Here is a 12969-nt window from a genome sequence, read left to right on the forward strand (position 1 = left end):
ATAGTTTGGATAAATTCAGAAGCTACTTGCTATAGACTTTTTAAAAATAGTTTTCAAGTCACAGGTGGACTACATCAATAAGTAGGTATTTTACTAATTAAATATCTAACCCATTGATGGTTCAAGATCTTCACTGTCCCAAATTCATCCCATAGTAGATATTCCACCTGAACTGTGTGTATGGGGTTGACAGAACTGCCATTTGGTTTTTATTTATTTGATTTAAGGACTTAAGGCCCTTCTTAATCAGGGAGAAAATATTGGCCAGTCTTTTGATCACCAACTGGGCCCTGTTTAGAATGGCTTGCTACCGTGTTTTAGCCAGTTTTTGGCAATATGGCTCTGCCATTTGGTCAGCCTGATCTGGGTTTTCATCATGTCAACAAATAATGTGTGACTAGTCAAAACTTGTTAGTGGCAAAAATTTTTCCCCTCCTCCAAACTAGCTCCTACAAAAGGATAATTTTATTGTATGAAACCTGTTGACCTCTGAGACCTAAGTGCTGCCCAGGGCTCTTTGACCCCTCTTTCTTTCTGCTTTGCATCTACTTCTTTGTTCAGACAACTTTTTTTTCTCCTCCTGGGAGTGGTCAGACTAATCCTGGATCCACCATGAAACCTGGGTGAGTGCAGATTTAGGGGCATCCTCATCTGCACACTGAAATAGATGAACACTGTCATCTCTTGGTCTTGTGTATTTAGGTTTTCATTCTGTTGCTGATTATGATAGTGTCGGGGTACACAGGAAGCATGGAATTCCAGCATGTATCTGTATTGGTAACAGGTTTTAATATTTACATCCATATGCTAATTTGTGAGATATATAAATTTTATATCCAGGATATCAGGTACTAGTCATGTGTTTGGTTTTTGAAGCAAACTCCTTTAATACAGGAAGAATGAAGGTGAAAATATACCTGCTTGTTTAGGTGGCCTAGAGGAAGCCAGGTATCATTTAAGCTGTCTGCTGCCAGAACAGGTAACACAATATGGGGAAACTAGTTGGGCAAGCCTTTAATTGTGGGATGTAAGCTTTATAAAGATCTGCATATATAAAGCTGTATACATTCTGGGAGAGAAAACAGAAACCTTTCAAATACAACATATATCTTTTCATTTAATGACAACAACTAAAGTCCAGAAAAATTCCCTTGGTTTTTTTTTTCCTATTAATATTTACCATTTGGTTATGACTTTTTTTTGTCTCATTAGGGGTACCAGTTGAAGTGTTGAATATGGTTTCTGTTTGTTTTGGTTGGTAGAAGGTTTATCTTTTGAGTAAACTAAAAGAAAACTTCATTCAGTAGACCTGGGTATTTGCTTTACTATCGTTGGTATTATCCCAGTTTACATTTTTTTAATGGCTTCTGATTTTCTTCCTGTAACTATGTATTTTCACCAGTGACCTCTTCATTTAGAATAGGTGAACAGTCATTGCAGGCTTACCTCCTTGTTCTTTCCTTTGCTTTAAGCTTTATTCACATGATGGCTTTTTGTTTCTATAGTTTCATGAACCATCGGGCTCCAGCCAATGGCCGCTACAAACCAACTTGCTATGAACATGCTGCTAACTGTTACACACATGCAGTGAGTACATGTTTTCTGTTATTGCTGTTCTGCCCATAGGGTTCTGGTGGGAGGAAGGGTAATTAGCTCTAATAACCTTGGCATGATTAGTTGGGTTTACCTACCTCTGTGACCTTGGCTACCCAGAAATCAGCAGTGGGTCTTGTTCACCAGAAACTGTGTGGACATGGAGAATGCTTTGTATATTCTAACCTGCTGTCTGCTCTATCCTCAACTTACTTTTCCCAGTAAAATCATCTTTAAAAGAATAGTAATAAGTAAATCTCCTAGTTATAGGACAGCCAAAAACACACCTTGGTTATGAAGACTTTCACCCCTGGAATTGCCTTTTCAAGACAATCCAGCCATGCTCATTTGGCAAAAAGAGTTCACAATTTGTTCAAAAAAAGGTGCTTTTTTTACTCAGTGAAATGATGCACCTACATCCACCTCCACAGTGACCACTATTTCTCAGAGTGATATTCTGTATTGCTGAAGACAAAGCAGGATATGATCACCGAGCTTTTAATTTTTTCCTTTAAAAGAACAAAATATACGCAGTATAAGAAACTCTAAAAATACTGAAAAATATTTTAAAAACAAAATGACTCAGAAACAAACTTTAACACTTTGATACATTTCTTCTGTGTGTGCATGCAGTATTTGTGGGTATGTATATATTTCCATAGTTTTCCTGTTAATGTCACATAGTTGTCATTTCCTTATGTCATTATAAATTTCATTTTATCTTTGATTTATTATTCCTTTTGCCATTTGCATTTTGTGAGGCTTTTGAGGGGAAAACAGTGGCTGGGAGATAGTCTAGAAATGCAATATAGAAAATGGCCAAATGATTTCTCTAATGACAAGTGTTTACAAGCAGCTACTTTAATTATCATAGATAGTTCTGGTACAGTGTAATGGTCTGGGTATTGAGATATACAGCTCACCTTTAGGAATAATACTTATTTAGAACAGACCTAAAAATCCTTATACTTATGAATATGTCACAAGTGAAGAAACACTTATGTAAGCTGAAATTAAAGAAAAACTGACAAAACCTCATATTGTCTTTAGAACAGAAAATGTAATCTTAATATACAGATAATTGGATTTCAGAAACCAGTGGAGTGTCTAAAACAGATTAAAGAACAACCTTCTCTTGTCATCATTTTATTAAAGAGAGGACGCTTTAACATAAAAAGTAAAATGCTCATGTCTCAATGGATGTTTCTTTCAATCAAGTAACTTTGTTTATGAGCATCTTTATGTCGTTGCCCTTATTCTAATTTTGCTCTGGGCCAATAAAATCTTTGGCATCTGAAAATTTGTACCAGTCCCAACTCTCAAGATTTCACGTTCTGTTGCAGGAAGGCAACAGTAGATGTTGGGGACCAAAAAAGACAAGACCAAAAAAGACAAAAAGATTGCCAAAATATTTGTTCTTTATTAGGTGTGCTTATTTTAATAATTAATAAAGTGTTTGGGAATTTCTGGGAGTTTTTGTATTATAAAATGCTTACTAGTCACAGCTACACTCATAACTAGATTAGCATAGAGTAAAATTCTTTGTTTTTTTTTCCTCTCTGTTTTTCCATATTTTTTATTCATGCATTATAATTATACACAATGGTGGGATTTGTTGTTACATATTCATACATGCACATGATGTAACAATATTATTTGGTCAATATGATTTCCTGGTATTTCTCCTTTCCTCCCCTTTTCTTCCTCACAGAGATCAAAATTCTAAGATTCTGGCTTCTTAAAAATTTTTGAGTAGTTGAGCCTTAAAAGCGGATTGTTCTTGTTTACTTAAAAACAAAAGTATTAAAAATGAAATGCTGCAAAATTACTGTCATTCTGCAGTAATTCCCAAATGGATAGAATGAAAGATTCAAATTAAAAATCAGGACATGACTTGAATAATTGATTTTGTGTGTGTGTGTGGTGTTGTATGCATAATATTAGTCATTGACTTGATTCATTCATTGACCCTTTACTGAAACATTGGAATTTCAGTAGTCCATGGGGGCAATAGAACAGAATATTTTAAAATCTGGACCTCCATGAAAAATCTAGGCATATGCTTGGCATTTGAACATTGTATTTATTTTATTTTATTTATATTTTGAAGTACTGATTGAACCTAGGGGTGTTCTGCCAATGAGCTGCATCCTCAGCCCTTTTTATTTTTACTTTTTTAAATTGTCCAGGCTGGCCTTGAACTGGGGCCTCAGCCTCCTGAGTTGCTGGGATTAAAGGCTTGCACCAATGTACCTAGTGCATTTGAATATTTTAAATACCTACTCCAAATCAGATTAGAGAGTAGAATGAAATGTGCCCTTCTTTAATGAAATCAGGATAAAGAACATCTATTTTGCAACAGTTGAGTAATGTTGCATCTTTGCCTGCCTATTGGTGTACACCTTGGATGGCACAGTCCCTGGGAACAGTGTGCTTCCCGTGTAACAGCTAACCACTTCATTGTGCTCTCATGATTATTCAAGAAAGGAAAATGCTTCTTAGAAAATTATTTTGCTAAGCCTCTATTTTTAGCAAAAGTCTTATTTTCATGATGGCTAGGATGTTTACTTCTCATTACCTTTCCTCCAGTTCCTCATTGTTCCGGCCATTGTGGGCAGTGCCCTCCTCCATCGGTTGTCTGATGACTGCTGGGAAAAGATAACAGCATGGATTTATGGGATGGGCCTTTGTGCCCTCTTCATCGTTTCCACAGTATTTCACATTGTATCATGGAAAAAGAGTCACTTAAGGTACAGTGGATAAAATGCTATTTAAATAGGCCAAACTAGTTGACTCAGTGTATTGTCATCCTCCCAAACTGGCATGTTTTTAGTCACATGGGGCAAAGAGTGGACATCTTCTTGTTGCAGGAGGGCAGCTGTAGATGTTGGAGGGTCTAAAAAAGTGCTGTTCTGTAATCAGAACACTTTCTTTGGGTTGGACAGAGCTCGAGGATTCCTCTCCCTCTTAGCATCTAAGAAAGCAAGCCTTTGCTAATAACCACAAATAATAACTCACTGGTTCCCCAAGACTTAACAACTTATAATCCTTAGAGCAATTTTGTAATTCTATCTAGCACACCAAGGATACTTACTGTAAGAAGCAATAGCCATGGGTTAGTGACAAAGCACATTGACTTTGGAGTCAGCAAGTGGGTTTTGAGTCCCAGTCCTGCCCCTTAATCTTGGGTAAGTCACTTGACCTCAAGGAGCTTCAGTTTCTTCACTGCGAAAATGAGAGTTATAATACCTGACTCACAAGTTATTGTGATAGATGAATAAGATAATATATATGAAAATGATTGGAAAATTACAAAATACCATAGGACTATGTGATGTAAGGAGATATATGACAGTTTGGTTTACCATTTCGTGAAGTTGAGGTTTTAGAAAGAAGTTCCATGTATAGCATTCAATCAGCATTTAAGTATTTTGCTATTGTTAGCTGTCAGGCACTTTGCAAACGTTGCTGTGGCCATTGGCCTACCAACAAGAAGAAGACAGAAACATAAAGGAATCATTTGAGCAACTTTAGAAGGAACAGAACATTCAGATGGGGGTGGGTTGCTTGTGAAATAGCTTTTTAGTAGATTAAACCCAAGAGGGTAAGTTTTTTTCTTGAAAAAGGATTCAGAGCAGTCTGAGAGAGATTTAAAGTAATACTTGAAAGTACTTTTTGGTTTTATAGAATTTCAAAAAATAATCTTGAAATATTCAAAATTCTAGTATTGAAAAGATGTTTCATTTACAAGCAGGATTTTGGAGATGATTACTGATTTTGTCACATGTAGAATCGAGAGTAACAGAGCTGGAAGGATATTTAGAGATCATCTAATCCAAACTCCTTAATTTTAGTTGGGCAAACTGAGACTTAAAGAAGTAACCTGACTTGTCTAGCTCAGTGAAACCAGCAGAATTGGATCATCCCAAGACCTTTGACTCCTAAGCACTTTTTTTTTTTTTCTTTTTCCATATCCTTCATAATACTGCATATAGTTTGCTGTCTGCTACCCTTTCCTATAAGGTGACAGTTCCCTGGGCTTAAAATAAAACCACAGCATTGAATTTCAAGGGTTCTTTGGAACATGCTCATAAGACAACCACAAAAGTACCCACCCTGGCTCCTCAGGGCACACTGTCGCAGAGGCCAGTCTGGAAGCAGAGCACTTCATTATCATCTTGGCATATTCCAATGCTTGTGGTTGTCTCAGCAGACTTGGCTTTGATGTCTAGATTTCTGAATCAATAAAGAGTTGTAGATGCCTAATTCAATATTCAGGGCCTCCTTGCCGGGGACAAGGAAAGTGTAATGAAACCAGACTCTCTTGAACCTTGATGTAGCACTGGTAGAATCAAAAGCCACATTTAGATTTTTGCTCTGCCTTAAATATTTTAAATATCCAAATATTGCCTTAATTTCAGTGGAAAAGAGAAGGGAAGTATTAATATGTGCTAGGTGCTACTATGTGCTAAATATTTTCATGGCCTACATTATCACATTTAACGCTTCACATTCTATGTAAGAAAGAAATTACTTTCATTTTACTTGTGAGAATAGTGAGAGAGAAGTGGGTGATAGAACTTGATTAAGTTCCAGTTGTGGCTCCCTATTCTAACAATGTCTTGACAATCTAGAAAGCAGAATAAAAAAGGTCCCGAACTTTGCTAGGAGTTGCAGTCATTCCAGAAGGTTAGGGAAAATGAAAAAAAAAAAAAAGTTTCAAAACAGATACTCCCTTTCCTTGGACCCTCTATCACATTTCTAGCTTTAAAGTAGAATTGTCTGGGCTGGAGTCCATGGCTACAATTTAAAGCTCCCCAGGTGATTGTAATACATAGTAGTCAAATTTGAGAAGCATTGATCTAGTTCTTGCTTCTTTAGATCTGTGACCTGAGTTACACTGGGGGTAACTTGTAGCTTCCCGCCACTAAACTAAAAACTATTCCTCCTCACAAATGTATTCTCACTTCACTAACACAAGTCCTGATCAGTCTGTTGGGTCAATACTGTGTAGGGGGAGGTCAAGCCTAATGCTAGTGCTCCATCAGGTTGTCGTTAGAACCTCCTGCACGCTGAAGAGAGATCCAAGTGATGTTGTGCATTTATACTTTTAAATCACCTCAGTAAAGGCCAGATTCTGCTTAAGCCATTTTGAGTAGACCTCCATGAGGCAGATCTTGGTGCATACATTTCCTGACTTCGATTTTGGAAAGAGGAACTTGCTTAGAAATCTGAGTGGCCATCCTCTTGTAGCAAATAGAATGTTTTGTGTTTTTGTTATGGCTTTTCCTAAATTACTGCATTGCCTTTATTACATCCTCTTGTCTACTCTGGGGTATTTAAAAATGAAAGCTTTTTAAAAGACATTCTAAACAGATACGAAGAGTCTAGCCTAAGTTCAGGGAGTGTTTGCTGAACATCAGGACCTCATGCCCTGTGCTATGGGAAGAACTAGGAGGTGATCTGCTGTCAAGGAATTTCATTTCTCTATTAGATAGGCTCTAAAAGAAACGGACAATATCAGAAAAGACAGATTTCATTTCTTTTAATCACTTTAGACTTCCTAATTATCATGGGGCTCTATTTCTGTCTTGTACATGGTAAGAATATGTATTGTGTGAACAACCTGAAAGTCAATATAAAGCTTTTTATTTGTGGCTTCATAATATTAAAAAAAAAAAAAAGTGGCTTGAAGAGCAAGTTATAAATGTCGTGAGAGACTAGAACAGGAATGGAAATCGCAACATAGTGCAGTGATAACCCATACTTTCAGTCTAAACATTTTTTTTTTTTTTTTTTTAATGTGGCTAACTTGTGTTTTCTTCCTTACCAGGACAGTGGAGCATTGTTTTCACATGTGTGATAGAATGGTTATTTATTTCTTCATTGCAGCATCTTATGCTCCATGGTAAGATAAAACTATTCTTGAAGGCAATATTTTTATGATTAGAATTCCTCATTTCTCCTTTCTTCTATTCCTCCTCTCCCTGCCCCCGGCTCTCATGCATACATTCCATTTCCCCCTGAAGGGACATAAATATATGCATTTTTTCCTATTTGATTACTTGCATCAGATTGTAGTTTTAAAATGAGAAATATTGCTGTTTAGAATGAATATCTGAGAATTGAATTGTCTAAGAGGATGTGAATGCTATGAACTTAATTGTAGGTAGCATGTTCATTTTTAAACATATAAACTTTGCCCTCTATATTCTTTCCATATACCTCTGCTGCTTTTCAGAACTTGAATTGTTCAAGTAAACAGTGCTGTAAATACATATGAGAAAAGCAAGCTTCCTTTTGAGATTTATGCAGCACATTCTCATTTCTTTGCTATCTGAGTAAGTGAACTAGCCAAATTAGTTTTAACTATTTAAAATATCTCGTATTCTCTTCCATTTTCTTGATCTTACTTTCCTGTTGGTACAGAACAAATGCAATCTTATGTTGCTTTGAAGCACATAATTAAAGAAACATTAGTTTTCCCTTATCAAAACATGGTTCAATTTTAAACACTCAGAAGTTCTTATTATGCCATCAATTGCTATAGTCATTAGAAAAGCAGACTTCTAGATTCTGGCTAATGTAGCCTCACTTGTTCCAAAGAAGCATAATTATCTGTTAGTATAAAAATAAGTGCTAGCTCTCCCCAATACATCTTACTAAATTATAGGTCTGATTCATATTGGAGTGAGACTGCTTGAATGCTTTTGTGAAGTACATTTCAATTTAAAATAAGTAAATAAATAAAAAAAAATTAAGTATGAGCCGAGGAATCAGGTATCAAAATAGGCAGTTTATTCACATTTAGTTTAGCTTTGCAAGTGCACCTTTTCCAATTGAAAATATTAATTTTATAGTCATAGCCAATTAGAGCATTTTTTTTCATATTCTTAATATGATACTATTACAGATGAACTCACAACATTTTAAAATTCAGACCTCACAATTGTCCACAGTTAAATTCTAACAGAATATCTTCCATCACACATGTTGGGATAATTCTTCTCATGTTTCATCTTGGCAGAGAGCTAGGTAATGGAGACATGTTGTCTGTGTATTAGGTATCTGCTATGGGTATGTGATTCTGGCTCAGAAATTTGTTCAGGTTTCTCATTAAGCTTTGTAAGCAATCCACTCCCCAAAACATGCTCAGAAATAAAAAGACAAGTATCCTTTACCCCAGTCTGCACTCCTAGGCAAATTCAGGCATGACAGGTGTGCTGGGACTCACTTCTGCTTGTCTGTTCTTAGTTGGTTCTCTTTTTAAATCATGCTAGAACTTATTTTAGATCTTAAAGGTTAACTGAGAATTTTATCTTTTTTAAGTTATTAATTTTACCCAAATTGCCCAGCTGCCTCCTTATTGTTCTGATACCTTCTCTTCCTGCTCTTATCCTAATTATTTTCTCACTTTTCAGTGACTAGAGGAAAACACAAGTTCTGTGAATCTCCTTCATTTATCCCTTCTGTTCTTTGTTGTCATGTTTACGTTTGTAGGTTAAATCTCCGTGAACTTGGACCCCTGGCATCTCATATGCGTTGGTTTATCTGGCTCATGGCAGCTGGAGGAACCATTTATGTATTTCTCTACCATGAAAAGTAAGAGAAAATAATTTACATTTGATAATTTTAAAATTAACTGCCTAAATTTTACCTGCATTTCAATACAATTTCCTTTATATTTGTACTTCAAAATAGTAGAAATACATAAATAGACTATATTGTTTTTAATAAATCTTTAGAACCATTTGGTATTCATTATTGGTGAATAGATTGCCATGGAAAGATATGAATGACATGTGTATGATATGATGTGGATGAGGGACAATATGGCCAAGCATTTTGGAATCAGTGGGACCTCATTTGTCATTCTAAGGCCAACTAGCCTTGTCCTCTGTAATTTACAGTCTTGAGGTAAGAAAAATAGCCTTTTGTAAGGTTTCTATGAAGATTGAAGGTAACAGATATTAAGTGCCCAGCACAATACCTACCAACATAGGAACCTACTGGGTGTTCCAAATAGGCTTCCATAAAAAAAGGGCCATTTGGAAGGATATCTAAACTCTTACTATTATGGCCTTGGGGCACACTTTACAGTTCCTTATTTAGAGCTCATAGTCACAAGTATTGAACAATATAAAAAGAAAGGCTTATTGAAATCTGTCATAAGTGACTCACTGGAAATTAGGACCCAGGTGTTCCAGTTCCTGATCCATAACTCTTTTTATTATCTAAGATGCTTGAATTTGAGAAGCTCATAACCATGATATCATTGTTATTTAATTTACAGTTTATTAAATTCTTTATCTCCATGGTTGGCAGAAGGGCTTTCAGAATATAATTTGTGTTTGTCAGAGAGTATTGTCTTATTTTTTCCTTTCAGGAGAAAGTGGTACTTCTCATTAATGTCTCTCTGATTTTGAAATTCACTCAAAATCTCTTTTGACCATAATTAGCAGTGCCAAGTGGGTATATGTGATATATATATAAATCCAAGGGTACACTTTGCTTCTTGGGCTCAAACCCTTAAGTCATATACTCAGATAAAATAGGAAGTAAAAGAAGGAAGGCCTTCTGGTGTACACCAAACTGCCAAGCTCCTTCTTCTCCTGATACGGTTACTTTACAACAGGTTTTGAGTATTAAACAATAAGAACGAAGTGAATCGCCCTTGACCATTTAGTTTGGCAGACATTATTGAGCACTTAAGTTGCATCCAGCACTGTTCTAGGCCCTGTAGATCCAAACATAAATAAACTCAGTCCCTGCCTTTGAAGAGACTCCAGTCTTTTATGATTAGATAGACATGTAAGTTGAATTTTAATACATTGAGTTCCTTGGAATTTTCAGGTATTCTGTAGCCTAATCTGATAATTATTAGGCTAGAGAATTGGAGTTCGTACAAATACAAAATGAAGACACAGACAAAATGCATCTCTTTCCTTAGGGCTGTTGTTTCTTTGCCCTTGATAAACCAGGTCCCAAACTGCATCCCCATCTGCCTTCATAGTTTGATGTTCTCTTAAGTGTGGATGGTAATGAAGACAGACAGTCTGGGGTTGGAAAGGGAAAGATGTAAGGTGGATTGAATTCAATTTGGTAACTTTTGACACGTGTTCTAAGTAGCATGTAATGTTTGCTGCCTTTTCAATCCTAGAGGAAATGCTAGGTCATTGTTACTCCCTGATAGTATGTTAGGTAGAGGCCTAGTAGTCTTCTTCTGAGGGATATATATCACTTAAGTAGTTAAAAGTTTACACTTCTCTTTTAAAATAAAAAAGGAAAATCTTTTATGTTAATGTTCTATGTAACAAAGAAATGCTTAAATTCAAAAGCATTTCTCTTTTTTTACAGGTATAAAGTGGTTGAGCTCTTCTTCTATCTCACAATGGGATTTTCTCCTGCCTTGGTGGTGACGTCAATGGTAAGAAAAGAGTTCACAATTTTAGTTATTTCCTTTTAAATTTCTGGTGCTTGTAATATGATTATAAATATGATACATAGTGGTTTTCCTTGTGTGTTTGTGTTTTTTTAACTACTGCATGTCTCTTAACTACAGATTAAAAGGAAAAATAAATAAATAATGAAGTGTGCTGGACACTAGCACTCAGTCCTCTCTGAGGCTTAGAGAAGCTATGTATTTAGATGTGTTTTTCTTCTTTTGATATCTTCAGTATTTATTTGTTTCTTTTCTGTTTTTGATCCCACCATTTACCTTACTCTTGTCCCAAAGAAGTATGTCATTATATTTCTTTTTGAACTATTTAGCTTCTTAACCCTGAATCTATGGAAGAGGGTAAATTTTGAGATTTCTTTGAAGAAAATATAAACAACTGACTTCTAAAATCTCAAGAATTAGAAGGACCTTAAAAGGTCATTTTCTTCAGTAGTTTGGATATTCTTTAGATCCCTTTGCTCTTATTTTGTCTTTCACTTTTTTAATTAATATGTATAAATGGTACAAATTAATGGGTTTCACTGTGACATTTCCATACATGTATATATCATCCATTGATTATGTCTACTGTCCCTTTCACCTTTTCTCAGTCTCCCATTTCTCTTCACTTCCCTCCAACCCCCAATGTGTCCCCCTTCCTAGCCCCTAATAGTCCCTGACTTATTTCACTCAACATGTTCTCCAGTTCCATCCATTTTCCTGTAAATGATAGGATTTCATTCTTTTTTATGATTGAATAATACTCCATTGTGCATATATATATATATATATATATATATATATATATATATATATATATATATACATACACACACATACACACACACACACCATATTTGTTTTCCATTCATCTGTTGACAGCATCTAGGTTGATTCTGTGTCCTAGCTGTTCTAAATAGTGCTATAATAAACATGGATATAATACAGGTGTCTTTTTTTTTTTGCTGATTTCATTTCCTTCAGATCCAGTTATACTCAGAATCGGTATAACTGGATCATATGATAGTTCTGTTTTTAGTTTTTTGAGGAACTTCCATACTATTTTCCACAGGGACTATACTAACTTAACATTCCTACCAACAACAGTATGTGAGTTCCTTTTTGTCTACATCATTGCCAGTAGTTTTTATTTTTTTGATAATATCCTTTCTAACTAAGGGTTCAGTGGAATCTTAGTGTAGTTTTGATTTGCATTTCCCTGATGGCCAAAGATGTTGAACATTTTTTTCATGTTTATTGGCCATTTGTACTTTTTTTTTGAGAAATAAATTCAGGTCACTTGCCCATTTTTTAAATTAGATTACTTGTTTTTTGTTGTTAATTTTTTTTGTTCTTTATATTAATCTAGATATTAATCCAGTCAAGTGAATAGCTGGTAAAGATTTTCTTGCAGTCTCTAGGTTGTGTCTATACTTGAGTGTCTCCTTAGTTGTGCTAAAGCTAAAATTTGATATAATCACTTTGGTTCTTGTTTTTTGTTTTTTGTTTTTTTTTCCCCTGAGCTTTGGAATTCTACCCAAAAAATCATCACTTGTGCCAATATCATGAAGTGCTTCCCTTCTGTTTTTTTTTTTTTTTTCCTAGTAGTTTTAAAGTTTTGGGCCTTACATTAAAGTTTGGGGTCTATTTTGAGTTGATTATTGTACAGGGTGAGAGATAGTGATCTAGTTTCAATCTTCTGCTTGTGGGTATCTGATTTTCTCAGATCATTTGTTGAAGAGACTGTCCTTTATTCAGCGTGAGTTTTTGGCACCTTTGTCAAGAATCAGTTGGTTGACTATGCATGGATTTATTTCTGGGTTCTTGATTTTCTTCTCTTGGTCTACATATCTATCTTTATGTGAATAACATGCTGTTTTTTGTTACTATGGCTCTGTAGTGTGTTTTGAAATCATGTATTATAAATCCTTCAGCAT

General features: G+C 35.3%; 1 protein-coding gene across 3 annotated transcripts in view; it reads left to right on the top strand.

Annotated features, from left to right (window-relative positions):
* The window catches only part of LOC114079094 (monocyte to macrophage differentiation factor), a 77344-nt gene that overhangs the window by 5556 nt on the left and 58819 nt on the right, over positions 1-12969 (top strand). For all 3 annotated transcript variants that reach the window (XM_071603601.1, XM_071603602.1, XM_027920200.3), the window contains exons 2-6: positions 1506-1587; positions 4183-4343; positions 7427-7501; positions 9094-9195; positions 10951-11020. In XM_071603601.1, the coding sequence (XP_071459702.1) occupies positions 1506-1587; positions 4183-4343; positions 7427-7501; positions 9094-9195; positions 10951-11020 (490 nt within the window). The remainder of the gene's footprint in view (positions 1-1505; positions 1588-4182; positions 4344-7426; positions 7502-9093; positions 9196-10950; positions 11021-12969) is intronic.

This window comes from Marmota flaviventris, chromosome 17 (genome assembly GCF_047511675.1).
Source record: "Marmota flaviventris isolate mMarFla1 chromosome 17, mMarFla1.hap1, whole genome shotgun sequence".
NCBI lineage: Eukaryota > Metazoa > Chordata > Mammalia > Rodentia > Sciuridae > Marmota > Marmota flaviventris.